General features: G+C 40.4%; 1 protein-coding gene across 1 annotated transcript; it reads right to left on the reverse strand.

Annotated features, from left to right (window-relative positions):
- Nucleotides 1-10318: 10318 nt before the first annotated feature.
- Nucleotides 10319-19450, reverse strand: hoxc1a (homeobox C1a). The gene is given in 3 exon segments (XM_034208832.1): nucleotides 10319-15470; nucleotides 18770-19405; nucleotides 19408-19450. Coding segments are annotated over 3 exon segments (1074 nt in total). The 3' UTR covers nucleotides 10319-15075.
- Nucleotides 19451-25459: the final 6009 nt, after the last annotated feature.

The following is a 25459-nucleotide window of genomic DNA, read 5'->3' on the forward strand; positions in this document are numbered from 1 at the left end:
CATTGTGAGGCGGTTGTAGTTACTTTGCTATGTGTTTATATGTCTTTCTTTCTGTGGACAGATATTGTGAACTTGATTGCATCGCAACCAATCAGGAGGCAGTCTCTCAACTCAACAGGTGAGTAGTTTAATTCAAAACTCAAGTTGAGTTAGAAGATGAGGGTGGTCTGCGTAAGGGGGACTATGGGGTAAATTACTTTTTTTTGGACTATATAACATATATTTTTGGTATTTTCTTAATTACGTTTTACGTCATCCTATATTATGTCCTATTATATGTTTGTTATATTGTACTATACTATGACTTTCAAAACATGCTCTTTTGTGATGTTTTAGTACTTTTGTAATGGAGTAAACTAAGACTTTCTATGACATACTATACTTTGACATTTTGTGAGTCTGTCTGTCTGTCTGCGGACAGATGTGTTAATTGTTTAACATGCTTTCTCAAAACTTTACAGGTATATAGTTTAGTTCAAAATGAAGGTCGAGCTTGGATAAGTATGTGGTCCGAGCTTGATTTGGTGATGCATTTGTGGTTGTAGTTTTGATCCCATTACAAGGTTTCTGGTTTCAGAGGTGTCTTTCCTCTGGGTTCCCAAAAATCGAATTGTTCATCAAGGGCTTAGTCACTGTGGCATGCAAATCTGCGTTAATATTTCTGTCAGGAGAGAAAAAAGGAAAGAGGTGAGGGAGGAGGAGGGGAAAAAAGAAAACCGCCCCTCCAGATGCCTCACAATTGCACTGAGCAAATGAACATAAATGTCACTGTCAAGCTCAAATGAAGAAAAAATGTATCACGGTGGCAAACTGTGCTGGAGTTGGAGGACAGCAGGACATGTTTTGCATATGAAGAGGTGAATGCCCAAGGAGAGAGAGGGAGACGTTTCACCTGTAAATGACTGTAGCCCCCCCTCCAAAACCTTCTCCTTCAAAATCCAAGTGTGAGAGCAAAGTGTAAATTTGATGTTGTATATGACAGAGACCTACTCGAGAAAAAACACAATGCGGGGGATTACAGTCAATCTTTTTGACATTGTAGGACTGGAATAATCCACCTCTGTTTAATGGACCAGAGTACATGATCACATATTTTGATCACTAGTGGAGCAACATCAACACATCCTCTGCTCTGCATGTCTCCTGTGGTGCTGCTCTAACTCTACCCATGGCTTCTGACACCATAACAAATGTGCACGTTGCTGGGTACTAAGCAGAAAAGTCAATGAGGAGCGTGGGCATGCACGAGGAGGATAGATATGCAGGGCATGCAGTCGCTCCAAGGTGACAGTGAGGTGTGTTGTGATTATTGACTGTGTGACCTCGCGCTGACCCCGGCTGTGAGCGAGTAAAGGGCAGGGAGTTAGTGTGTGCCGCACCGCCTGTCATGCCCGTCAATACACTGATGAATGGAGCTGGCGGTTATTAAAGCAGAATTAGAGCGGGGAGGGGGAGCGGGATAAATGATGGCGCAAATGGTTGTGCAGTGGAGACTGTGGAGCCGGATGGCACAGCATCACTGTCATCAGTCTTTATTACCCTCCAGGGAACAGAGGGGGAGAGACAGGGAGCGGTCAGCACCACGCACCCCTCCACCCTCAGCCTCCACCAACACCTAGGTTGCACCTCCACATCCCTCTGCTGGTAAGACATCCAACTAATTCTGACTTATTATGACTGGATACATACCTGCATGTCGGCTCAAGGCATGCACAGACTGTACTTTATCTTCATTCCTACACAAATGCATTGTACATAAGCATGCACCATACCAATAGATGGAGACATACATGTGAGCAGACACGTACATATACAAATACTGCCTCTATTTTACTCTATTTTATTCTACCCATCATGCGCTCTCTCTCTCCAGGTTTTTCTGCTTTGCCCATTCCCCTCTCACCCCGTATCCTGTTTTACGTCCTCCATTTTCTCTCTCACCAAGGGAGTGGAGGACCCCCACCACTATCAATCATGCTGAAGTCACAGAGCACAGCGGCACTCTCAGGGCATAGCGCAGATAAGCTGGTTACAGAAGAGAAGAGAAGATAAAGGAAAAGACAAGAGAAGAGGAAAGAAGAGAAGAGAAGAGAAAGAAAAAGAGAAGAGAAGAGAAGAGAAAAGAAGAGAAGAGAAAATAAGGACATTTGGAGAAACTGGGGGCAACAGTAGCTGGGAGGCTTGGGTGAGGGGGAAGGGTGCTCTGGGTTCACTGCACAGTCAAAGAGTGGGCATGCTCTCCGCCAGGGCGGGTTGGGAATGGATGGGTGAGCTAATACCATTGGTGAAGCCCCTGTGAGGCCCAGCCCCTCACCAGAGAGCTGTGCCTGCATACAGATGTGAGCGTGCCATTGATATTCTCCCCCTGTGCTTCTGCTGCTGCTCCGCTTCGCTTCTTTTTTCCTAATTAGAGGTTTATTTATTGATACCCCAGTTAATGTCTCTCCTAATTTTGCAATAGTTCTGTCTCCATTACCCTGGAGAATAATTTGCTGCAGTGTTCGGAGCAATGCCTCTACTAGTTTGTGTGCACCTCCTAGCTCACCTTCCTTCTAAATGTGGCCCCTGCCCCATCACCTCCCACTTGGGTTTGCCTCTTACCTTAGTACAGCACCTGCCTGGGACAAATTCAGTGGTATTGTGAGAAGATTTAGAGGCAAGGAGCTCGAGTCAGTAGATGGTTACTTGCTCCTATTTCCAATATTTCCAATAATCCACAAACAACAAGAAATGTCAGCAATACGGTATGTTTCAATTTTGCACAACATACTTTCAATAACTTCCAGTGTGTTTCACTGGGACAAATGTTGATGAATGAGGTCCAGTACCAGCCGTAGAGTGATGCAATTGCAGACACGCTGGGTATATAATGCATTTAAGTATACCCAACATTTAATCAAATAAGTTTATTGTATTACTTATGCAGTGTCAGACAAACTCATCTGTAATAATCCCATCTCTTTGCATTCTGTTGAAAAATAGCTGTCCCACTGCTGCTAACTCTCTAGCATATTAAGAGGGGAGCTACACTAAGAGCCACTAGCATCTCTATAGTGAGGATAAGGTATTTCCAGCAACTTCAAGGTTGGGTAGTCAGTCATCAATTTTCATTAGAGGGCCTTACATGTTATGCATCAATAATGAATTACATTTTGAATCCTAGATATTGATTTGAAGGGTGCACCATGGTCTATTTATTTTTGCTGTTGACATTGTTGTGTATTTGGTTGAATTAAACATTCCTTGCTTATAGCAGAATATTCCATCATATGTTAATAACAACAATAATAATAATTGGATATATTTTGTTCTTGGAAGAAACCCCTAAAGTTTTATGAAAAGCAGTTTATCAGGGGCTCTGAGCAACAGATACAACCAGGGGTTAGAGGGCCTGTGTCGGAGATGTTTTTTTAAATATCACAGGAAAGTAATATAAAAGCATGTCGAAAAAGTCACAGTATATTTTGTCAAAGAATTCATGAAAAGTCATACTATAATATCTCTAAAATATAATGAAAAAAGTAATAGTATAGCATGTATAAAAAGTCATAGTATTTTTATGTCGGAAAAGGTCATGGTATAATCTATTGAAAAGTTCATGAAGAAGGTCATAATATAGTCTGTTGTGTCATAGTATAATATTTACAAAATATATTAAAAAATACATAGTATAGCATGTAGAAAAGTCAACATATAGTTTGTCAATAATATAATGAAACAAGTCACAGTATAGTATGTCTTAAACATCATGAAAATACTATAGTGTCAAAACCGTCATCATATTGTATGTTGAAGAATATGAAAAAAGTCATATTTTATGTCTAAAATATCATCAAAAAAGTCAGTTTGTTGAAAAAGTCATATGCCGAAAAAAGTCATAGAAAACATGTCAAAATATCATGAAAAAGGTCAAGGTACAGCATGTAGAAAAAGTGAAAGTATAGTTTGTTAAAAAATATCATGTAAAAGTCATAATAGAGTTTGTGAAAAAAAATCATGAAAAGTGACATTATTATATATATCTTAAAATATGAAAAAAAGAACATAGCATTGAAAAAATGACATAGCATTGTCTGTCTAAAAAAATTGAAAGTGTTTTGAAAGATTCACTTTATAGTATGTCAAAAGAGATGGGAAAAAGTCAGTATGTCGAAAAAGTCATAGTATAATCTGTTGAAATATGAATGAAAAAGGTCATAGTATAGCATGTTGTGTCATAGTATAATATTTCCAAAATATAAGGAAAAAAGTCATACTATAGGATGTGGAAAGAATGTATAAAAAATACACGTTGAATAAGTCATAGAATGGTATGTCAAAAATACGCTTTTACTTTTACTTTAGTGTAATATGGCGAAAAAGTCATTAAAAAGTCACAGTACAATATGTTGAAAATATTCATTGATTGATGAAAAAGGTCAAAGTATAGTTTGCTGTGTCATAGTTTAATATTTCATTTAAAATATAATGGGAAAAGTAATATTAGAGCATGTCAAAACATATGAGAGAAACATCATAGTATAGTATGTCTAAAAATGGCCTAGTATAGAGTCAAACATTTGAAAAAAGTCACAGTAGAGTATGTCAACATTTTACCAAAAGTCATTGTCTCGTTTGTTGAAGAATTTGAAAAAAGTCAAATCAAAGTATGTTAAACTATAATTGTAAAATGTATGATTAAAGTAAAACAAATATTTAAAGAATCATCGTAAAGTATAGGATAAGAGGTCATAGTATTATGTTATTGTAGTTTTTGTTGATGGACTTGCTGAAGGTGCCTCTCGGCCCCCTCCCCTTACCTGAGTGATGCAATGACTCCACTGCGGTTTCTTGACCCTTCTTGATACACGGAGCCTGTCTGGTTTTAAATGGTTTGGAAATGTCTGCTTTATGTTGAGTCATGAATCAAAACTTATGACCTTTCATTTCGAACATATTTGTAATAATAATAATGGGTTTAATTTATAACGCACTTCATATCTGAGTTCAGATCCCGAAGTGCTACAAGCATTTAGCATGGAACAAAATAAAAACAGTACACAATACAGTAGAATGAATAAAAAGCAGTACAAAAAAAAAAAAAAAAATTAAAATAAAAGGGTAGTAATAAATAAGATAAAAGGTCTAGGAAAAGGCTCTATTGAACAGATGGGTTTTTAGGCCTTTTTTAAAAGCCTCCACGGTCTGTGGTGCTCTCATGTGCACAGTCGAGCAGAAAGCCGAGGAGGTTGGTATTGCTGGAGCGAGAGGTCCGCAAGGAAGTATGAGGGGTGAGGAGTTCCTTGAGGTAGGGGGGTGGGGGGCAGTTCCATGGATACACTGGTGGGTGAGGAGGGAGACCTTGTATTCAATCCTCAGTTCTACGGGGATGATCGTATTTGCGCACCCTCATCAGGATCCTAGCAGCGCTGTTTTGAATGTACTGGAGCTTCTGGATACTTTTGTTAGGGATCCCGATGAGGAGTGCATTGCAATAGTCCAGCCTGGAGGAGATAAATTAGTGGACTAGCTTTTCGGCGTCAGACAGAGTGAGTGTGGGGCTGAGTTTGGCGATATTCCTGAGGTGATAGAAGGAGTTCTTGCACAGCTGTTTAATATGGGCCTCAAAGGTCAGATGGGCGTCCATTTTCACATCCATGTTGGTGACTATTGAGGAGAGGATAATGTCCTGGCCGGAGAAGGTGATGGTGGTGATGGTGATGGTGGATGACCGAACCTGGTGTGGGGTGCCAACTATAATGGCTTCGGTCTTGGAGCTGTTCAGTTTCAGGAAGTTTTGCTTCATCCACGCCTGTATCTCCTCCAGGCAGGCAGTAAGTGTGGGTGAAGGCAGGGCTGCAGAGGAGGTAGGGTTGATCCTGAGGTACAGTTGGGTGTCATCAGCGTAACAATGGAATGATACTCCATGTCGGCTGATGATAGAGCCAAGGGGGAGCATGTAGAATGTGAATAGAGTGGGGCCAATAACTGATCCTTGAGGGACACCACAGGTGACATCATGGATACCCGACTCTGCATCACCCAAGGAGACGTACTCTGTTCTCCCGATTATTATTATTATTATTATAGAACATATTTGTAATTACATTGTTTACAAGTGCTAGCCTAATCATGCCTCTTATTGTTGATCTCAAAGTGTGGTGAACATGTGTGTATATTAAGATAAGCTAAAGAGAAGGGAGAGTAGCAGTAACAGAGTAAGAATAGAACACAGGATAGTACAGATAAGAGTTCACAAATGGATAATAAAATGAAAAAGAACATTAGACATGTAAGTAACGGTTTGAATATAAAAATCACAATAACAAGTTAAAACATTGATCAGTTGAATATACATATATGACTTGGATTGTTAATTTCCTTTACATGTGTGTGTGCAGGTGTGAGGAAGTTACATCAGTGTAGTATTGTAAGATGCAACACCCTCCATATCAAGAACCCAATTTAACTAACACATTTAGCATTCACCTGCAAAATCTGCCAAATTGTTGCTTCAAAATTATACTTTGGTTATTTGTCTTTTCTTTGTTCTGCTTCTGATTTGTTTTCTTCTATGCCCCACATCCCTTCTTTTGAAGTAAACTTTCTTGCACACTTAATTTTTGTGAAGACCTGCCAATTTCATGTTTTGGTAAATACCATTGTGTTTCTATTTTTCATTTGGCTCATTAGTTATAATCTGTTACATCATTACCAGACCATGATAATAAAAGTCCTGTCCAAAGACAGTGCATTTATTTTTAATCATTTCATTTATAGTCTTATTTGTAGTTCACACACACGTATAGCATTACATATTGGAATCTAACTGGATGGTAATATGCCTCAAAGTTATCTGAGGTAAGTTCTGATTCTGGAAAGCTTAGCCATAATGAATTAGCGCAACGGTCTCTAACTCCATTATGTTTATTTAGTGTTATAATAAAAGCTCAAGTAAAAGAGTCTAAATATCTCCCAGATGATCTATATTAACCTCAGCATTTCACACAAAACATGTAAAGGAATATCAATTAGCAGGAATTTCTGTCCTATTTGGTGAATTGCCTGTTCTTGGGGCTAAATCTGGCCTGACTAAATGTGTGCAGAGTAAACACTCATACAACATCCAAAGCACCCACTGCACGTCACCATGTGTGTCAATATAAGCTGATTGGCTCATCCCTCTCATTTTGAACCAACTCTGTGTCGTCCTGCCCATCTCTCCCAGCTGCTGCTCCAAGCCCAGGTGCTGCTGCGCTGACTAACTCATGGATCACAATCAGGCCCCTCGTTCAACCCGGCAACATCCCTGTCAGTCTCTCCTGTCTCCCCAGGGCTCAGTCTGATCCCTTTCCAGCCATCACACTGACTACAGCTGCCCGTGGCGCCACACTGGAATTGGATGGGCTGATGACTAGTGTGAATGGTCGATAACTGTCTCTACAATGTGCACAAAACAATGAAACTTACATCCCTGGATATCATTCTGTGGTGGCATCATAAGGTTGGTTTTGCAAATGTGTCAAAGGATTAAGAAGAGGCGTTAACAACATACAGAAGCAGTTCATTTGGGAGTGTCTTTATCATAATGCTCTAATGCCCTTCAAATAGGGAGGATGAGCTTTTGTGCAGCAGGCCTCGGCACCAATGGGTTAACTAATGATGGCATTAGTGTGTGTGGGTGTGTGTGTGTGTGTGTGAATGAGTGTCCCTACGTGCACATGTGCTTCTGTCTGTGTGCTATCATTTGTGTGTATATGTGTGTATGTGCCTTTCACAGGTGATCAGTCAAGGCTATCCACTCAGCCCTTCTCTTGCAGCCCCCTCATTACAGCCCACTATCTCCTCTAAACACCTGCAGTCCCACAGCCCACCTTCAGCTCTCAGGCCCACACGCTGCCTCTTTTTGTCCCAGTGCAGAAAGAGCCTGCCCATCACATCAATCTACTGCACTGTTTATATTTATGTACAGGAGAGAGGCTAAAAAAGGCCCCTCTTACTGTGGGCTTTATTGACTAAGCATTAAGCGGACATTATCAGGCGATAGCCTAGTTATTTATGAGGCGGTGATAAAGGCTGCAGGACTGAGTTATGTGAGAACCAGGGGCAGGATGAAAGCTGCTCATACAGCAGCACTGATACTCGACACTTGCCTCTCTCTGTTTGGCTGGAGAAGCACAGCAAATGCGCCAAACGGAGCTGAAACACCCAAGGATTTATGGGCGGTAAATTTATGCTCTCTATAGGTCAAACGAGGGGCTGTTTATCTGGGTTTCATTGTCACTGTCCCTGTGGCATGCGCCACAGGTACTGAAATGTTCATATTTGCCTTAGGCCTGTAGCCAAAAAAAAAGGGGGGGGGGGGATTCAGGTGCAGTATTCCATTGACCTTCTGAACTTTGTTTTGAATTTTCAGAGCAACACAGCAACATTATTTGAAGATACTGACATCAATTATGCATGACAGGGTACACCCCTCCTTAACTGTTATGTTGAATACTTGTGTATTCCAGTGATATGCTGTACCCTTGCACAAGAGGTCTGTGGCTGTCTTTCACCTTAGGTGGGAGGGTTGCATGTCTTACAGCTTCCTGACTGCCATTTGTTAGCTGCATACCACAACTCTTGAATCCTTTACATGGATTTTTTGCACGGTGCCCAAAGCACATTTGCATCTTGTCACTTGTATCTCCTCTAAACACACCTTCCTGATCACAGTTTTGCAGCTCACATTGATTTGAAACACACACTGCCAACCACATTTTTAACATACATGCATCACCTCTCACCTCTGTGTACAGTAGTACCATCTTTGCCTTGCCAAGACCATCTTTCTCCTCAATAAACCAGGTCAACAAACAAAAAGCAATTATGTTGGGCAGCTGCCGCCTGGGAGTAGGTAATTACAGTGCGGTGTGGACAGCTTCATTCTAAACAGGTACTAAAATCATCATTAATCATCCTCCCTCTGATGCCTCGCCCTGGTCATGTGACACAGGCTGCTGATGAGTTGGGGAGGGGGATCCGCCTAAGGGGGGAAGGAACAAGACCTGATTGGCTCCTTCCAGAAGTCCTTTTAGAGGTCAGCCAGTCAGCAGTGATGACCCGCCAATGACCTTGTATCACTTGACCCCCGAGGGCCCAAGGGTCACTCTCTCATATCAGTTGGAGAGCAGAGGCAGGAGGGAAGACGAATGACATGCAGAGAGGGAAGAACAGTAGAAGAAACGGAGCGAGGGAAGACACACAGAAGGTTTGTGCAGAGGAGCATTGGGAGGGGTGAAGATGAAAAATAAAACAGTAGGCGTGAGGTTTGATTGAGCACCTGGTCTACTCCTTTTGCATAAAATGGCTGATGAAAAAAATATGTTTTTATAGCAGGGAGGCCAGCCTGATGGCTGCTTCATTGCTACCCCCCTCCCTTTCTCTCACATCTCTTCCTTTCCCTCTCTCCTTTTCTCCTGGTCCATTGTCAAGCTGTCCTCAGGTTGGCTGAAAGGTTGATTACATCATCTGAATTTAATTAGTGAGTAGCAAAAACATCTGTATGTGTGTTTATCGTTCATCAGTGTAAAGACAAAATGGCCAGAGATTGCAAAATATGAACACAGCCTTCCAAATCAATTTATTAATACACTTTTCCACTGAACTATTTGCCTATATGGCACCACTGCACATATTGTGTTTTTAAAACTGTGAAGCTGGCACGAGAATCAATCCTTTCTCTGATGAAATATAGACAAGATGGCGCCTGACAGAGACTTGATTGAGAAAAGTTCATGAACTGTTCGCTCACTGAGCGCAGACTGACACGGATGGCTGATTGACAGATGAAACACAAAGGCACATCTGAAAGACAGAGCGCCAACGTCCTCAAACTGTAACCCATCCCCTTCTCCTCTGTCCCCCCTCTACCTCACCCCTGCAGCCCCGCCCCTTCAACTCGGCTTTCCCTCTCCTCTCTCTCCATATGTCTATGAATCTGTCACTATGGCAACCTCACCCCAGGGGCAGAGGAGGAGGGTGTAGTCGTCGTTCAGACAAATAAGCATCGCTGGGCTCATTTATGATGGTTTGTTTAGGGATTATAATACACTGATGAGGTCAAAATGTGTCTACTTGCACATGTTTGGACATGAGCGTTTGTTTTAACCCATTCATGAGACTGTGCAGCATATTTCCGAGCACGTGGTAAAGCTGCAATGTAAACCTATTGGAAGCAAAAAGGAATCAAAATCATGTATTTATTTAAGTCTTTTAATATGCTTATGTTTCATGATATTTGAGTAACACAACGAACATTTTGACAGACAGAATTCTTTTTTTTAAATGTAAAACAAATGCTAAAATGTAGACTGAAGGGAGTACATGCAGCATGCCACCACAAGACTGGTGCCATTAAATCAGTGGATCATATTAATGGCATCATTAGCATCACTGGTTCTAGGTTATGGCTGATGTCTCAGATGCAGTATCAGCAAACTCTGTTAAGGCTCATTCCAATGCTTCCCCATTGTTTCCCTTCACTTTTTGCTTGTCTGCAACTTTTGAAAGGACAATTCAAACTAGTGAGCAAACAGGGCTTCATGGAAGAGGTCAGAGACTCCACACAATCAGATATGTAGTAGGGCCACCTTGGTTGATTTTACTGATGCGGCAGGATGCCACTGGGAGATACTGTGTGTACACTGAACATAATGCTCTCACACACTGCTACGACACAGCACCAGTCGGAAACAGGGAATTATCCTATGCAACACACTAGCAACCTTGACACAGTTTCACCTCTACATGCACCCCTTCTCACTCTATTCTCCCTACCATCCTCATAATACCTTACAATGACTTAAAGCCCCCCACCCCCCCCTTTTCAAGAGCACATTTCTCTTTGCAGCCAGAAGTGCTGAGTGCTGCTGTTTGCTCTGTACACAGAAATTCGCTGAGGCTGTAAGCTGTCCCCAAACATCTGCTCCCTGGAGTGGAGTAGGAGAGGAGAGGCAAGGACTGGATTGGTGTGTAGCTTGTTCAGTGTAGCTCTGTCACAATGTGTTATGTATGGATTTGTAATTCAGTGTGTGTGTGTGTGTGTGTGTGAGCATGAATGCACGTGAGAGTGAACAATTATTTAAAATAGCTGCTTTGTATTTTTTTTAACGCTTTATTAGTAGCACCTCGGAAACAAAACACATATTTGAGTAATTGTACACGCAGGGCACCCAAATATGCATTGGCACACACACACAGTGACACACACACTCACATAGAAACAGGTGCACTTCATTTCAACTTTCTTGATGCACAAATTGTTTGGTAGTCAAATATGTGAATGAGCTCGATCAAAAAGACTAATAGTGCATGAAAGTCTTTGCAAATAAATAAAAACAGTCAAATCAGACGAGCAGAAAAAACTAAAAAGGGAGGTGAACATTCAAATGGTCTGTAATTACAACAACAACTGAACTATCTATAAGTGCTTCACATAGAGTGAGAAAGAGCTTAACTTGATACATTGATTGTATTCCCCTGAGCACTGGTGAGGATATGACATGCATATTATGCATTAAGTTAATTTTAGGTCAACTTAGCATTAATTACAATGAGTTAAGAAGGAACCCACAGCATATGTGTTAATTGAAAAAAGTGTTTAAGATATTCTCTAAACCGTATATGTTCTCTCATTCCTCATGCCATGCACTCCTCAGGAGATTTGAAAAAGCTGCCTTTGAAATAGAAGACAATACCGAATATGGTCAATATTCTTCTCATGATGAACCATCCCATGATTTAATTTAATATCTCAATTAGAGTGTTTTACCAGAAGAAGACAAATTAACAGGTAACTTCACTGTTATAAATAATGTTGAGCTATTGTATTTCATTATAAAAATATTCCTTATGGATTAATTAAAGGAGTTTAATAAAGTACATTTTGTAAGGAATTTCATACAAGACATTATTTCTGCAGGAAGGAAAAAAATAAAAGGGGAAAGAAATGTGTTCAACTTGTTCAATGTCACCATTGTTTCTACCTGTGGCAGTAATACATTTACAGCTGAGTTATTTTGGTTTTATTTTCCTTCCATTTACCATGTGTTTGGCCCCGTATAAGCAAAGCACAGCTGTCAGTCTCGTGAACAAACCATACATCTTCAGGAAGAAATTACAGAAGAGCACAAATTCATCAGAGTAGAGTCACACTCAAATGCTTTCGAACTAAATGTCAGGTCTGAACAAACAATGCGGTTCGCCTTTCATCAATTGAGAGGCAAATGCTGAAGCTGCCATGGAATGAAATTAAAGTGATAGTTCACGCAAAATAAATCAGCTCTTCTTTTCACCTTCACCTCAACCCTATAACTCAGATTACGTTTTCTTTCCCTCCACACATTTTCTCCACTATTTTAAATGAATGTGTATTTCTAAGTGAATCTATTATACAGTAGAGTCTCTGATTAAGTAAGGTAAGATTTTTTTTCAAGTCTGACTGCACACCTGCTGCAAGCATCCTCTACACATTAAAACCTGTAACTTGAAGCCCTGTGGCAAGGTAACATATTTGCACCAGATGATTAAAGAGTTTACAATAAGGTCAACCAAACATACTTCTCAGTAGGAAGGGAACATGAGGGACCATTACTACAAACTTTTCCTCACATTGTTTCATCATCCTTGTCATCATACTAACCTTCACAAGTGCACACTCATTTGCATTAAAAAAGGACACATTTGATGGTTTTGTTAAACATTCCACTTTGTGCTATTTTGTTTATAGTAAAGCGACCTTAATGGTGTGTATTTTGTTTATATGCAAATACTAAATATATTGGGCTTACATTATTCGTCTGGCTTGCATGTAAAATCATTCATATCAATTACAAATAAAACTTGCAAAAAATGTTTGCACTGTCAAAATATCCTCTGCAGACCTTTAAGTGTATTCCTTTCTACCTTTCAGTTACTATTAATGAGAAGAACATTATAAGCTATATTGTTTGTAGAGGATTAATGTCTAAATTCATCAGAAATTATTTAAGCGGATATGCATGAAATATATAACCAGCGAGGGTGTTATGAATAGTTGTTCTAAATCGTGTTTATAGTGGCTGAGACATGGAATCATATTAGGTATTCAGCATGCTCAAGTAACTTTAATTTGTCAACTTTGTTATTAACAATAGGTCTGTAGTTTATATCCAAAAACATATTGGGTGAAAAGACTCTTTCTTCCAGTTCATAAAGTGAGCCAAGAGCATATTTTTTGGCTTATTAAAATAAGAGATTGGGCAAAAATTAGGTTAGCTCTAGGTGTAGAAATAATGCATTATGTGGACGTATGAAATTATAATATGAACAATTATCATGGCCCAGTCGCCCCTCTATTCAGCTGGATGAAATATCGTGTGTAGACACAGACACCCAGAACAAAAGCGTTCCGAGTTTTTTTTGGGGGGGGGGGGGAAAGAGAAACATATATAAAGAAAAAAGTAATCTCAGACTTCGAGGTCATCCAAATGAATGGTGCATCTTTCTCTCTCCGAGCCGCTGACCGGGTCATCGTTATCCCGAGGCAAGACAAAGGTCAATAGGTGAGAGGTGAACTCCGGTGTAACTGCATATTTTAGCTTCGTGTCTACTCCTGCGCATTGCAGAGGAGCAACTGTCTAATAATTATCTTATTAGTATTTTTTACACGCCAAATTTTAATGAGGACGCGTAAAAAGGGGGTTGAAACGGACCTAATTTATTCATTTTGTTTCTCCCTACTTATTTCTAAGCGACACCCAACTGGTTTACGGTTTAATTCCTTTGTTGTCATTAACATCCGCGGTGGATCTACTAACGTTCATATCCCGAGCAACACCGCTAATTGAAAGCTAAACAAAAAATATTCCCACATATAGAATTAATGTGGCTGATGGCCTCATATCTTGATATTTGAATAGACATTAACATGACAGAAACGCATTGCGATCCGGGAACATAACAGTGTTTAAGGGCCGAGTTTACAATCATTTACTTTATATGAGATGAGATGTGAATCCGGAAGGAATATTTAGCAGCCCGAGCTGCTGGGGCAACACAATTTATTGGTTGATCTGCAAAACAGCACAGACAGCGTTTTATTGTCTGCTCTCCCGCATGAGTGTTCAGGCTAAATTATCATTTTCTGATGCATGTATATAGAGGTAATAAAAGACGCAACAACTCCCGATCGTGATGTTTCTACATCCCATTAACATGCAGTTACAGATGCATGCAAATGCTCGCATGTTTGTGCCTCGAATAGATGGATCACCACCACGGATCAATAGTTCGAATACGAGCGATCAATAAATCTATCAGTCAATTATGGTTTTAATCTTTCCGTGGAGGAAAACCTTAAAACCTGTCAAAATACACAACATTAAAGCTCTTTTAAATTAGAATGATAATTATTGTCTAACATGTTGAGGATGTGATTTTTCTACAACAGGTGCATCTGACTTTTTCCTCAAATGTGTCAGAGACAAACGAATTTCAAAGCAATGGAAAAAGAAAGCTCCATTAAGCTGCAACTTAAATTGATTGAGAAAGCAGTGTGCGATCTGGTGAAATAAATAGTAGCCTACAACTGACTTAATATATAGTTCCTGTCTTAGGAAACTGAAAAAAACATGATCAAATGAAGACCTTAAATAAATAAAAATAATATACATTTTAAACAAAACTAGGAGCAACGTGTTGTTGATCATATATAGCCTATATACGTAAATTCAGTTCCTGGACAAATTGTCCAAAATAAATAAACAAATAGTCTGCCACAGTTTCTATGGGCAATTAATATAATTTTGTTTCCTTGTTTACATTGTCTAGAGAGGATGCAATGACTCGAATTTTAATATTCAAATCAGAGCGCCAGACTGAAGCCGGGGGAGGAAGACAAATTGTTTTGACCCGTTCTTGCATGAAGAAACTTGGCATTGCGCTTCTTGCGATAAGCATCCATCGTGGTAAGCAAATAAAGGTGAAGCCTGATTGAAACTGATGCAAACTGGAATCAAAACATCTGCAGGCAGGCGCCCGTGCATGTGTGACGCGCTGTGCAGCTCCTGCGGTTCAGGAGTTCAGGGGCAGGTGTTTTGGCGGGGTCGGTCCAGGAGAGGGGCAGGTGTCCAACAAGTCGGCGTTTGAATGCGCAGCCGCTGGCCCCGGGTCGGAGAGCAACCCGTCTCTCTGTAATTTCTTCTGCTTCATGCGTCTGTTCTGAAACCAAACTTTCACCTGCGTCTCGCTGAGCTGCAGGGCGCCGGCCACCTCCACCCGCCTGGCCCGACTCAGGTACTTGTTGAAGTGGAACTCCTTCTCCAGCTCGGTCAGCTGCTTGGTGCTGAAGCTGGTCCTCGGGGCCCCGTTCACCGTGGGCTGGCCATCCGTGCACATGCTGCTGCTTCCAGCCTCAACAGCACCGAGGCACGAGCCAATACTGAACCCACGGGTCATGTGCATCCTGACTGTGAACAGAACACATGAAAAGAGTCGTCAGCGCAAGATCAATGAGGTTACACAAAAGAAGCACAAAACCCTTTTGAATACAATTATATACGCACTTTTCCAGGAAATAAAATGAACAATTATTCCAGGGCTGAAACAGAAACCAGTCATTTAAGTCAAAGCCATTTATAGTTTTAACTTTTGTATAAATCCTCAGAAATGTTATTAAATGTTTATTATGTCTAGACTGCTCTCGTAATTTGCGTTATAATACAAATACAAAATACAAAAATAATATTAAAACGTTTTTTGATATTGAAGAAATTAGTTCAAACATCCATATATTTTCCAAGATTTTGATTTGTAGGAATTGGCGCAGCCAGTTGGTTGATTTAAAGTTGTACCCATAAGTCATTTTTCTGTCTGTGTAGTCGTATTTCACCGAACTATCAACTTTAGCAGAAACCTATGGCACATTGTAAAATATTTTGCTGCTATCAAATAGGAATTGTGTGTTATCTAACAACAGAGAAGAAACAAGTTGCAGACAAGATGAGATTTGAATCAACACCTCTGACTTGGAAACATTTTAAAGGGTTCACATTTATATTCTTAAGGTATTGCTTTTATAGCGGGTGCAAGACAAGATCACCAAATAGTTGAACAAAGTATGTCGCTATATTGCAGATAAAAATTGTCGAGTCAAAACAACTTTGTATCGTTTCCAGTCCATTAACTGTATTCATCAGAATCATTAATAATTTGCCTTTAGGCCTTTCTGTCAATGACAGTTTAACAGTTTACAAATCCTTTCAAACACTGCATTAATGACAAATGTCTCCACTTTTTCCTTTGAGGTTTCTGGGTCACACATTAAAGTATCATCTGTGCTACTTATGTGCAATGAATGACAGGAACCGCAGCTATATCTTGATTTTTCATTGCTGACATTGTGGCTAAGTCGCCAGTGTATCTTTGCCTCTGAGAAAATGTGCTGCTGCTGCATAATGGAGTCAGTGTGCCAGGTGTAGAGCAATGTCTCCCACCACAATTCATAGGGAGGAAGGTTAACAGGCCTCTAGCCACTTGGAAAAGCATAGCAGATGGAAAGGTCAGTTATAGGATAAATGTCAACATCTGTGTTTTAAGAAAATGAATGTCAAGGTAACCAAGCCTGAGAATTAGAGGGCAGTGTATATGAAGAACCAATACAGACAAACTGTAATTAAGAACTTCAGCTTTCAGGAGTGCAAATCACATGCACATTCTGATTAATGGCGCCAAAGATAATAGAATTGATGCCGCCAGAAGGCATAAAAGAATCAAACTAAATATTTGAGAAATGACTTGCATGGTTAAAAATAGCCAGGCTGCAAAGGGAATGGAAGGGCCTTCCAAGGCAAGGAGAGGGAAGAAGAAAAGGGATAGATCGATACACATTGCCTCAGTCATCTGGGCATCCAGCCCACAGTAATTCAGGTGCTGTCAAAGCATAATTGAAGAATGACGCACTGGGAGTATATACACTGAGGTTACTGCAGGTCTGTGGAGGCCTTTCAACGTGGAAAGATACGTGAGACTTTCTTTGGTGCCAAAGCCAATATAACCTCAGAGGAAAGCGTACTTTCACTAATGACTCTTTTACAAGTTACACAGTAGCTCTAATGAGTTACTCCTACAGATGATCCCCTTCAGAGACATAGAGAAAGAGGTTAAACAGATACTAACAGTACCGAGAGGAAATGTGTGTGCGTGGGTGGTTGTTAGCAAATGGCTCGGATTTGGATCAGATGAGTGGCTAATGTGTTTTATGAATAAAATGACTCCTCGGCCAGTGAAATGTGTTATTGTAACCTTTTCCTCCCTCACAGTGGCATCATCAGAGTTTGTTGCATGTTACAACATTGCAATTTACAGTTCATGATTTCTCCATCAGATAATATTGATATACTCAAATGAAAGGCAATGTCTTCTTTTGCCTCTATACTCCTGCCTTGATATGAAATGATGTTTCACAAGTTATATGAATGTATCATACATGACCATGCAAGAAAGGGTTATCAAAAGGCTAAAAATCGCTTTATGAAGCCACATCAAATGTTGTGAGGTCACATTTTGGGCACACTGACTTAAATATGAATCATTATCAAAAACAATGCGTTTAGTCCACATCATTCAAAATATTAATGTGAATTTGGCTGCAGTGTTTGTTTATTGCTTCCCTCACAGAGAGGCATGGCCTTTTCTGCATGGCCTCAGTCTAGTGCTAATGACCCGCCTGTATCTTTGGTCACTGAACATTTGGGTCAGCAGCACCCTTCAGCAGACAGATAATGTGCAATGGGAAAAGAAAAAACTGGACCACCACTGTAGTAAATCTTTTCACATAAAATGAATGAAACCCAACCCAGGTCCAGTGGCAAGTCAGTCAACTGACATTATTGATCGATTGAGTGATCTATATAAGATGCTATTACTCATATAACATTGATGATTGATAGGCATTTTTTACATTAGCAAGCTATTGGTAATTTTTAAGCCTGGGATATGTATTCTTCTGTGGGCTCTGTGCCCAGGACTCATCAGTCAGGGAAATGATGATCTGTGACAGCAATTATGTTAAAAAGGTGGACACATGTAAAGGTGCTGCAAACTGAAATCAATACGCAAGAGCTTTCATTACAAACAGACAACTAATCAATACTCAGGGAGCACTCCAGATTACAGGAGTAAGTTTTACTCAACTTCCTGTGAGTCTCGACAGGCAGTGCTCTGTTGCATTATTCAAAGTCTACTGGTTAGTAAGGGCAAGGGTAAATAATTGATCCTTTTCAAGGGTTGAATATACAGTGAGGCTAAGCAGGCCTTTGACTATACTCCTCCCTCCTTGTGTGCACAGTCTAACTCCTGCTTGTAACAGCAGATGGAGCGACAATGTTAAAGAACACATGACTCACATTAACATGGAACCGTTAAGGAAATAGTGACCGACTCCTCATGTGCATATTCAAATGTGTCCTCGACTAAACAGCTAGTGCAGCCTCTCAAACGTTTTGATATGCCTTCAAACGTTTTACATTATTTATTTTCAATGTACCTTCAATGTTGTGGACGGAGGAAATTGTGGACGATGACGCACAAAACACGTCAGCTATTCATTCTCTCTCTCTCTCTCTCTCTCAAAGAAAACTTCGACCAAAGTTTCCCCAACTATGAATTGAAGTTAACCAAAGCTAAATATTAAACATAAACTCAATCCTAAACATGAATATCCTGAATACATTTAGTAACTTTATTCCTCCTCTTGACAAAAACGTACCCGCTCGGTGCTGACTCCTCTTCACTCTCATCCACTCAAAAGTTTTACCGCTTACATCCATATGAGCTACGTTACAGTCCGAGCCAGCTGATCTCCCCATAGCGACGTGAATCTCGGGGCCATTACGGGAGCAGCTTTGAATTGTCTCAGTAAGTGACCCAAAGCCGGATTGTGGCGTTTCGTTGTTATTTGACGCGCAGTATGATCCGCGTCCTGCAGAGCCCTGCCCCTGCGCCCTGCACCGCCAGGGGACACGGGACGAGTGGGGGCAGGCCGGTGTCGAGAAGCCCTCGAGAGCCTCACACGGTGGTGGAGGAGGAGGAGGAGGAGGAGGAGGAGGAGGAGGAGGAGGAGGAGGAGGAGGAGGAGGAGGAGGAGGAGGAGGAGGGCTGTCCAAAGAGGTGCACAGAGTCAAACTGTTGGAGAGAGTTAAGTACCGGGGATGCGGAGTATTAAATCCTGAGGCTACTTCCACCTCCAGGTTCCCCTCCACATCATGACTGTCGAGTTCAGGGAGAGTCCTGCCGTTCAGGTCCCGGTTTATGACCTCTTTTGCTCGGCAGCAGCCCGTGAACAGAGGGCTACTCTTCCCTTCGGCCGTTAACTCTTGATAGGAAGTCATTATCACCTCTCCCCTGCATAATCATTGGACGGGGTTGCACTTCATGCCCGGCCTCTCATGCATCCAAGTAACGCATGGTCAGGCGGCTGGACAACCGTGGGGACATTCCTCAGAGGAGCAACAGCAGTCCCTGATTGATGGAGATGACGTGCCCTCCTGGTCTCGGCCAATAGCCGGACATCTCTGTCATCAGAGAGGACAACACTGATTAAACCGAGTTGAGAAACTCACTTCAGGTCGTCATTTTAATTGTGTCCGAGCACAAAGAGTGGCAGGCCATAGCTAACACTACAAAACATCCTTAAACAGCGAGGAAGTTCTCCAACAGCAGCAGCAGCAGCAGACGCTAGGGCCTTCATGGGCCTCACCTGCGTTCAGGTAGGAAATTACGTCAGGAGTGTTTATTTCACACACAAAGAACGAGATACATTTTCAAGACAATAAAGAACATTTATTTGATCCCAAAACTAGATTAGCATACTATAGGCCTACATTGATGCAGCTAATGGATTATGCTAATGTGTAAGGTTTATTGAAAACCCGAGGCCCTATTTAGCGAAGGGTTTAGGTCATGTGAAAGGCACACTTAATGGGTTCAGAGGTCGTGACAGCTGCTATTTAGAAGTTCAGTGGCAGCAGATTTGTAATTAGCCTCGAACAAATACAAAAATGGCTTCGAGCAGAGATCAAGATGTTGTAACGACAGAAAGAACGTTCATATCGAGGTTAAAGTAGCTCCTCCGCTGGATTAGCTTGTCCATGCGCTAAAAACATAGAGCCCCGAATCTGTTTTAGTCCTGTGCCTTTTTTCTTCTTCTTCTTCTCAATACAATTGCGTGTTTACTCGGTCCTGAATCGCCGTGTGATACTTTTCATGCATGTGCAAATAACGCTACATGCGGCTATTCAAACTTGAGTGACATAAACAAACACAACAAAAAACTCTCCCTAACTACATACACAAGAAGAATACACCAAGCCCACGACTTCACCTGCACTGCCCTGAAACACATGCAAATAATAAAAACTGGCCTGTGCTGCAGCACACAGGAACACAGCAGCCCAGTGTTATCACCTCCAGCCCAGAAGTGAAAATGTCAATGAGCTCCACAGCAGCAGAAGTTTTTTGTTTTTTGTTCACGGAAATCTGGTGACCTACTTTCCAATATACACATGTGTCGTAGAGCCTCCAAGCATTCATTGAAAACATACGGAATTAATGGAGCTATAACATGTCAATGTTTAATCCACAAACCTTTTAAACTGTTTTGCTTTCAGTCCAAACTGAAGAGACTTTGTTTTATATTTTCAGAAATGTGTATACCTTAACCATTTTTTTTACAACCATTTATTGTGGTTGGAATACAAATGATCACTAAAGCCGTAGCCATTTGAAATTAATTTTACTCAAAGTAAATGTGTGTTATTTAGATATTTTTTCTGAATGTTTCCTGTCCCAATCAATTAAAAACAATACATACAGCCAATTAATTAATTAATTATTTTTAAATAATTACATTTGAATTGTAATCATTGTTATTTTCTCAAACTGAGATAACCATACAACACTCCCACCCATAGCATTTAACAACAACCTAAATATTAAACAATGACAGGTTACTGATCTTATAGTTTTATTTGAACAATATCACCTATTTATTTTAAGTCTGCAGTAATTACAAAATAATTCAGCGTAATGAACAACTTCTAACTGCATTCTTACCACACAGAAATATGGTCCCAGCTGTGGGAGTTAATGGGATTCTACAGGCAGCGATGTGCTGAATGACTGAGTGCAATATATCCCTTCTCTCCATGCATTTGCAGGGCGCACTGATCCATCTTCATGTCAGCTCGGAGGTTACTCAGGGTTCACACGCTAGCTTGTTTCTCTCCTCCACACTCAATAAATAAATCTCTGCAGCTTTCTGTTTACCGCCTGAATATAAATTTGTTTGCAGTCGATCGAAGACCTGTGCGGAGGTATTAGAAATGGTATTTCTGTAATGGCTTTCTGCAGAGGGAGGGGGGTTGCAGATAGGGGAAAGAAGAAGAAGAAGAAGAATGAAAAAAAAACTGAACAATGTCTGTTTTCCCCAACGCAAACAAATTGTGTGTTTTAAAATGCAGCAGCCTCAGCCCATTGCAGCCCTCGGACATATTCAAATTACATTTAAAACCAAGTAACCTTTTTATCATGTAGGAAGACAACAGCAATCCGTGTTTGTTCCCTAGAAGTGCCATATGTTTGATTAGCATATTTGAAGTGTTTTTCCACATCACTTCCCAACACCTTTTATGCAACAGAAGTTATATGATCACATTTAGCACACAAAAACAAGACATCTATAGCTGAGGCTCATTCCTCTGGACAGCTTGTATCCCTTAAACCACAAATTCTGCATGAAAAATAAGAAATAGAATATTCCTACAATTAAGTGAAGTAGATCCAATTCTAAAGGAAATCCCCCTCAAACCAAAGTTTGCATGCTATCAACACACAGACCAGAATTGTGAACATTCTGCCCCCAACCCTGAAAACATCACTTAAGAAGTCAGCGCAGGTGTTTTCCATCATGATCACTATTGTCTCTTTTGTTTTGACTGGAGGTGAAGCAAACACGGCAGCGGGTGGCTGTGTCAGGAGGCAGGAGGAGGGAGAGAATATTGACTGATGCTAATTTGTTTTGCGTCCATGCTCTGATGTGTGTCAATAGGCAGTTGAGGCCCTGGGATAAAGCAGCCATGCTCGGATTACCTCCGTGGTTTGAATTAAACCCCTCATCCTTCTGCTGCTGACATGATGCTACTGGCCGCCATTGACACCAGACCCTTGTCCCTCCAACACTGTCAAGCCTCATTATATGTCAGCTCTTGACCCTCACAAGACTGGGAATTAACCAGCGCTGACAGACGACTGTCACCAGCACCCGGAGAGGTCACTGCCGTTAATGCAGTTCCAGGAGGGGAAGATGACAGCCATCTTTGCCATGTTTATGGAGCTCAGGCTCATCAATGTGGCATCATGATAGAGCTGTAATGTGGCAAAAAGAAATAAAGAGAGGGAAAGGGTCAGAGCACTGCTGAGGCAGAGGCAGACAGATATTCAAGTGTGGCACATTGACCGGTTGAAAGATGGCTATCTGTATGATTGATAGAGCATGTCTGTGTTTTTCAAATATTGACATTTTTGAGAAATAGTGGTGTCAGGAGTGAGGTTTGGCTCAGTGTATACCCAGCCCACACACAATTTAGGGAATAACATCTGAAAACAAAAAAATCCATCCAGTCACATTGTAAAATTCTAATAAGTGTCCTTGCTACGTTGTTGAATGGTTGGAAATATGTCCCGGTTCAGGAAGTGTAATCATAAATCCAATGCAACTACAGTGTAAATGGCTAGGGACAGATAACTGCATTCTGCACAGGCTCAACAGTGTGACAATGAAGCAATACCTTGCTAATACCGGGACTTTTCAAACAATAGCCTGTAGTATGCACTGCAGTGCTTCACAGCTTCAGTGAGCCAAGAGGCTTCGAGTCGGCTGAATCCCAAACATCATGACAACAAGCCATCAGTCATCCTCCCTCCACACTTGTGTGTTTCCGGAGTTCTTACTGTGGGAAATGAGCGGGGTTAAACATGAAACAGGAGGAAATGTTCATCATTGCAGCACACTGTGTACAATTCTCCCTCATGCAGCATAGTTTTCGCTGCAGGGAAAGAGTAGGAGCGGTTTTTATTTTTTTGTATTCAAACATCCCCTGCTTGTTCACAATGCAGATCAGTAGTCTCCTGTGCATGCTAATCATGGTTGATAGCAAAAATGCTGATATCAAAATGACACTGTATTAATAAAGCACTAATCTTCTATTTAGGCTCAGGAAGGATTATTCCTGCAGTCATAAGAGGAGAGATGTCAACCTTATAACATATATAGATGTCTATCTAGATGAATGAAGTACTGGATATTTACAATATCAAAATATTATTTTAATGTCTGGTTGAGTAGCTTTACAGTTGCGCATTTATCACTGTCTGACAGTGTCATATAATCTGTCTCAGCATGCCCTTCACTGACGCTATATGATGTTTACATTGAAGAACATTTTCAAACTCAAGACTCCATGAATTTTAGGTGGAAATATTTGATGTCTTGTGCATCATTTCTACATGCTAACCAAAGATGCAGACTGAAATATTTTGTATGAAACTTAATGTTTGGCTTCACAGCATAGGTTTGTAACAACCACTGTCGAACACTAATATGATACTTTGACGTCGCAATATTATTCTTTCAAAAGTTTAGTTTTAACATTTGAGGTTCAATAGGGATTCAAAATGTATTCAAAATAACAAAATGTCGATCTGGATTTCTTGACAACGAATTTCTAGATCCACCTGCTGTATGTGTAAAAAAGTCATTTCCAAATGTATTTTTTTTTTTTCATATTTGTTGTTCCATATTTTATGATTTGACAAATATACAAAGGCTATGCAACACTCAAAAAGAGACAAATGTTATGTGTCATATGTTATTCTAATATTGGTCATATTTTAAATGTATTAGACCCCAGACACTTGTTGCTGTTTGGAAGATCCATGAAAAGAACTGTCAACACCAATCTCAGATTTAGAGCAGATGAAATTCAAAGTATTTCGACATACATAGAGCTGGGTTTCTGTGGCCCAAAAGTTGGTTAACAGCCAAATACCATTTTACTGTTTTTTGAGCTGCAAGAGGGTCAAGCTCTCAAGGACCTCAAACAAAAAACATACACTGGACATATTTTAAATGGAATATCAGTATTCTAAAACTGTTGATATTTGCACATTTTATTATGTGAGATTTTTTCACAAATATTTTATGAGAGAACAACCAAAATAAAGCGTACATTGATTAGATTCTTTGTGATGAAGCCGTTCGGTGTTAAATAATTCCTGGGTGATCGATAACGGTCAACATGTGACATTTAGCGGGGTGACTGTTGTGATTACAAGTTCATTCATTTAACCGAAGCCCATCAGAGGGAGAAGTGATCTCCAGCAGGTGACTCGCTCCCTGTGCACACTGCCGCTCACCACAGCTGAGACAGTTTCATCACCAACTTACCTTTTTATTGTCACCGATCATCCTTAACTGGGAAGCATTTAAAACGTCATTGATCTTGATAATGCTGTGCCGTAATATGACAGTAACAGTTGTATGAGATTCAGGAAGTCAAATTTCCAAGATTGATGAGTCGTAGCAGTTGAGTTATAATCCATCTACCTGAGTAATGCTCAGGCTCTGTTTCACATGAAGGGGCAGACAAATAAATAAAACCCATAAAGGTGACACAGGAAATTGATACTTAACAATCATCTTGAGCAACAAGCACCTGGAGAGACTGGTGGGCAGCCGTAACTGCTGTGGAGGGAAAAGGCTGAGAAGGTTAATAGGTCATAAAAAGAACAAAACCTCCTAAAGGCCGGGCATTAAAGTTCAGGGTTTTGCTCAACAATGTAGCAAAGTATCCCATGTAACAGTCACACTGTAGTAAGGTTTATTACTATTATTTTCATCTTACAAATCATTTAACTATCAAACATAATGATTATTAAAAACTATATTTACAAACTAGTCACCAAATATATTGAGATTGTAGCTATTGAGGTCTTGCCCATGGTTGTGTTAATACTGTCAAAGAACAAGAATTATATTATTTGAAGGATTTTTTTATTTACAAAAGGAGTCTCTGTTGTCATGAACTTAAACAGGCTCGGACCAATGTGGTAATAGATTATGGCAGCATTAAGTGATTTTTATAATACTTCGGTCATGTTTCATTGTAAATGTAAACTCTTCGGACACAGTGAGAGCTAGCAGTTAGTTCTTTCATCAAACTTTTCTTTGTAAGGATAGTGTGAGTTATTTTACAATTCTGGTTTGTATATATAAAGTCCCTTCATCGGTCATCTATAAATCACCATGAATGATTGATACAAGACAGCACCCGCATCTTTTTAGAGTACCTTGTACAAAATACCATATCGCATTTTATACGATGTAAATTACCACAAATAC

This window comes from Gymnodraco acuticeps, unplaced genomic scaffold (genome assembly GCF_902827175.1).
Source record: "Gymnodraco acuticeps unplaced genomic scaffold, fGymAcu1.1, whole genome shotgun sequence".
Taxonomy (NCBI): Eukaryota; Metazoa; Chordata; class Actinopteri; order Perciformes; family Bathydraconidae; genus Gymnodraco; species Gymnodraco acuticeps.